This window comes from Manihot esculenta, chromosome 4 (assembly GCF_001659605.2).
Source record: "Manihot esculenta cultivar AM560-2 chromosome 4, M.esculenta_v8, whole genome shotgun sequence".
Taxonomy (NCBI): Eukaryota; Viridiplantae; Streptophyta; class Magnoliopsida; order Malpighiales; family Euphorbiaceae; genus Manihot; species Manihot esculenta.
Window position 1 is genome coordinate 23,167,150 of NC_035164.2, and position 1,365 is coordinate 23,168,514.

Genomic DNA, 1,365 nt, shown 5'->3' on the forward strand with positions numbered 1-1,365 from the left:
CAGATCGATAATAATAAATAAAATATTACCATATTAGTAAGTTTTAATCTTAATTTTAATCACAAATTAAAATAAATACTAAAATTTCACACGAGACTAAAATTAATAGAAAAAATTGACTAAAACTAAAAAAAAATTCTAATGTTTTGGATTTTTAAAGCATTTTAACTTAAAAATTAACATTTTACTATGTTACAATGTATTTACATAATTTAAAAATTAAATTTATTTTAAAAAATAAAACTTATTTAATCCGATGGAAAGTGTAAGGATAAAATTGTACTAATCTCAAAATTTAATTTCATAATTCATCCTATTAACAGAGGTACGAGGACAATATCGTCCATCAAATTATTCCCCAATCCTTAAACTCCCTCATCTTATCTTTACTGTGCATGCTGCCGCTCCTTCAAATATCACTCTTCGGTTGTTCTCCAAGAGACAACATGGCGACATCTCTCTCCTCCATTAGAATCTTCACTTTCTCTTCCCCTTCTATTTTTCCTACACCTTCTCCAAATAATCAATTCCTCGTCGAATTCCCTCTCCGTTCCAACTTCTCCACCCTCACCCACCGCTCCCCCCACCTCCGTCCCATCTGCGCCGTTTCCGCTCCCGAGAAAATTGAAAAATTGGGTGCTGAAATTTCCTCATTGACTCTGGAGGAAGCTCGCACTCTTGTCGACTATCTACAGGATAAGCTCGGAGTCTCCGCTGCCGCCTTTGCCCCTGCAGCAGCCGTGGTTGCTGCCCCGGGAGCTGGTGGCGATGCCGGAGCAGCAGCGGTGGAGGAGAAAACGGAGTTCGATGTTGTAATTGAGGAGGTGCCGTCAAGTGCGAGAATTGCAGTGATTAAAGCGGTTAGGGCATTGACGAGCTTAGCTTTGAAAGAGGCTAAAGAACTGATTGAGGGTTTGCCTAAGAAGTTTAAAGAGGGGGTTTCGAAGGACGAGGCGGAGGACGCCAAGAAACAGCTGGAAGCAGCCGGAGCCAAGGTTAACATTGTTTGAAACGAGAATGGGATTTGCAGGGAAGAATTTAATTTTGTGTTATTCTTTCTGGGCAAATTTGTTGTCTTTTTATTTTTGTTACCTGAAAATTAAATTGAATTCACCAAATTGAATGTGGATTTTCATTGTTTTAGGATTGTACATGTGGGTTTTTGTGGGATTTGATTGATTAACATCTAGCAAATTACCATATAAATCCCTTTGCAACTTTACATAATAAGAATCCAATCAAAGCATTGGTGCATGGAAAATGATATTGCAATCAAATTACAGTCTATGTTTGCGCAGGAAACAAATTCTTTACGGTGATTGGAGATTCCCTCGTCTAGTAATGTGATTTTGCTGCTCCTCCTTG

The 1,365-nt window shown here is 38.1% G+C and overlaps 1 protein-coding gene across 1 annotated transcript; it reads left to right on the top strand.

Annotated features, from left to right (window-relative positions):
• Positions 1 to 385: 385 nt before the first annotated feature.
• LOC110613795 (50S ribosomal protein L12-1, chloroplastic) lies at positions 386 to 1,151 on the top strand. Its single transcript, XM_021755108.2, has one exon. It carries the CDS (start codon positions 396 to 398, stop codon positions 1,008 to 1,010), a length of 615 nt encoding a protein of 204 aa, XP_021610800.1. The 5' UTR covers positions 386 to 395; the 3' UTR covers positions 1,011 to 1,151.
• Positions 1,152 to 1,365: the final 214 nt, after the last annotated feature.

Excerpts from the sequence above, each read along its gene's own strand:
- LOC110613795 (XM_021755108.2), top strand. The coding sequence starts at position 396 with ATGCTGCCGCTCCTTCAAATATCACTCTTCGGTTGTTCTCCAAGAGAC.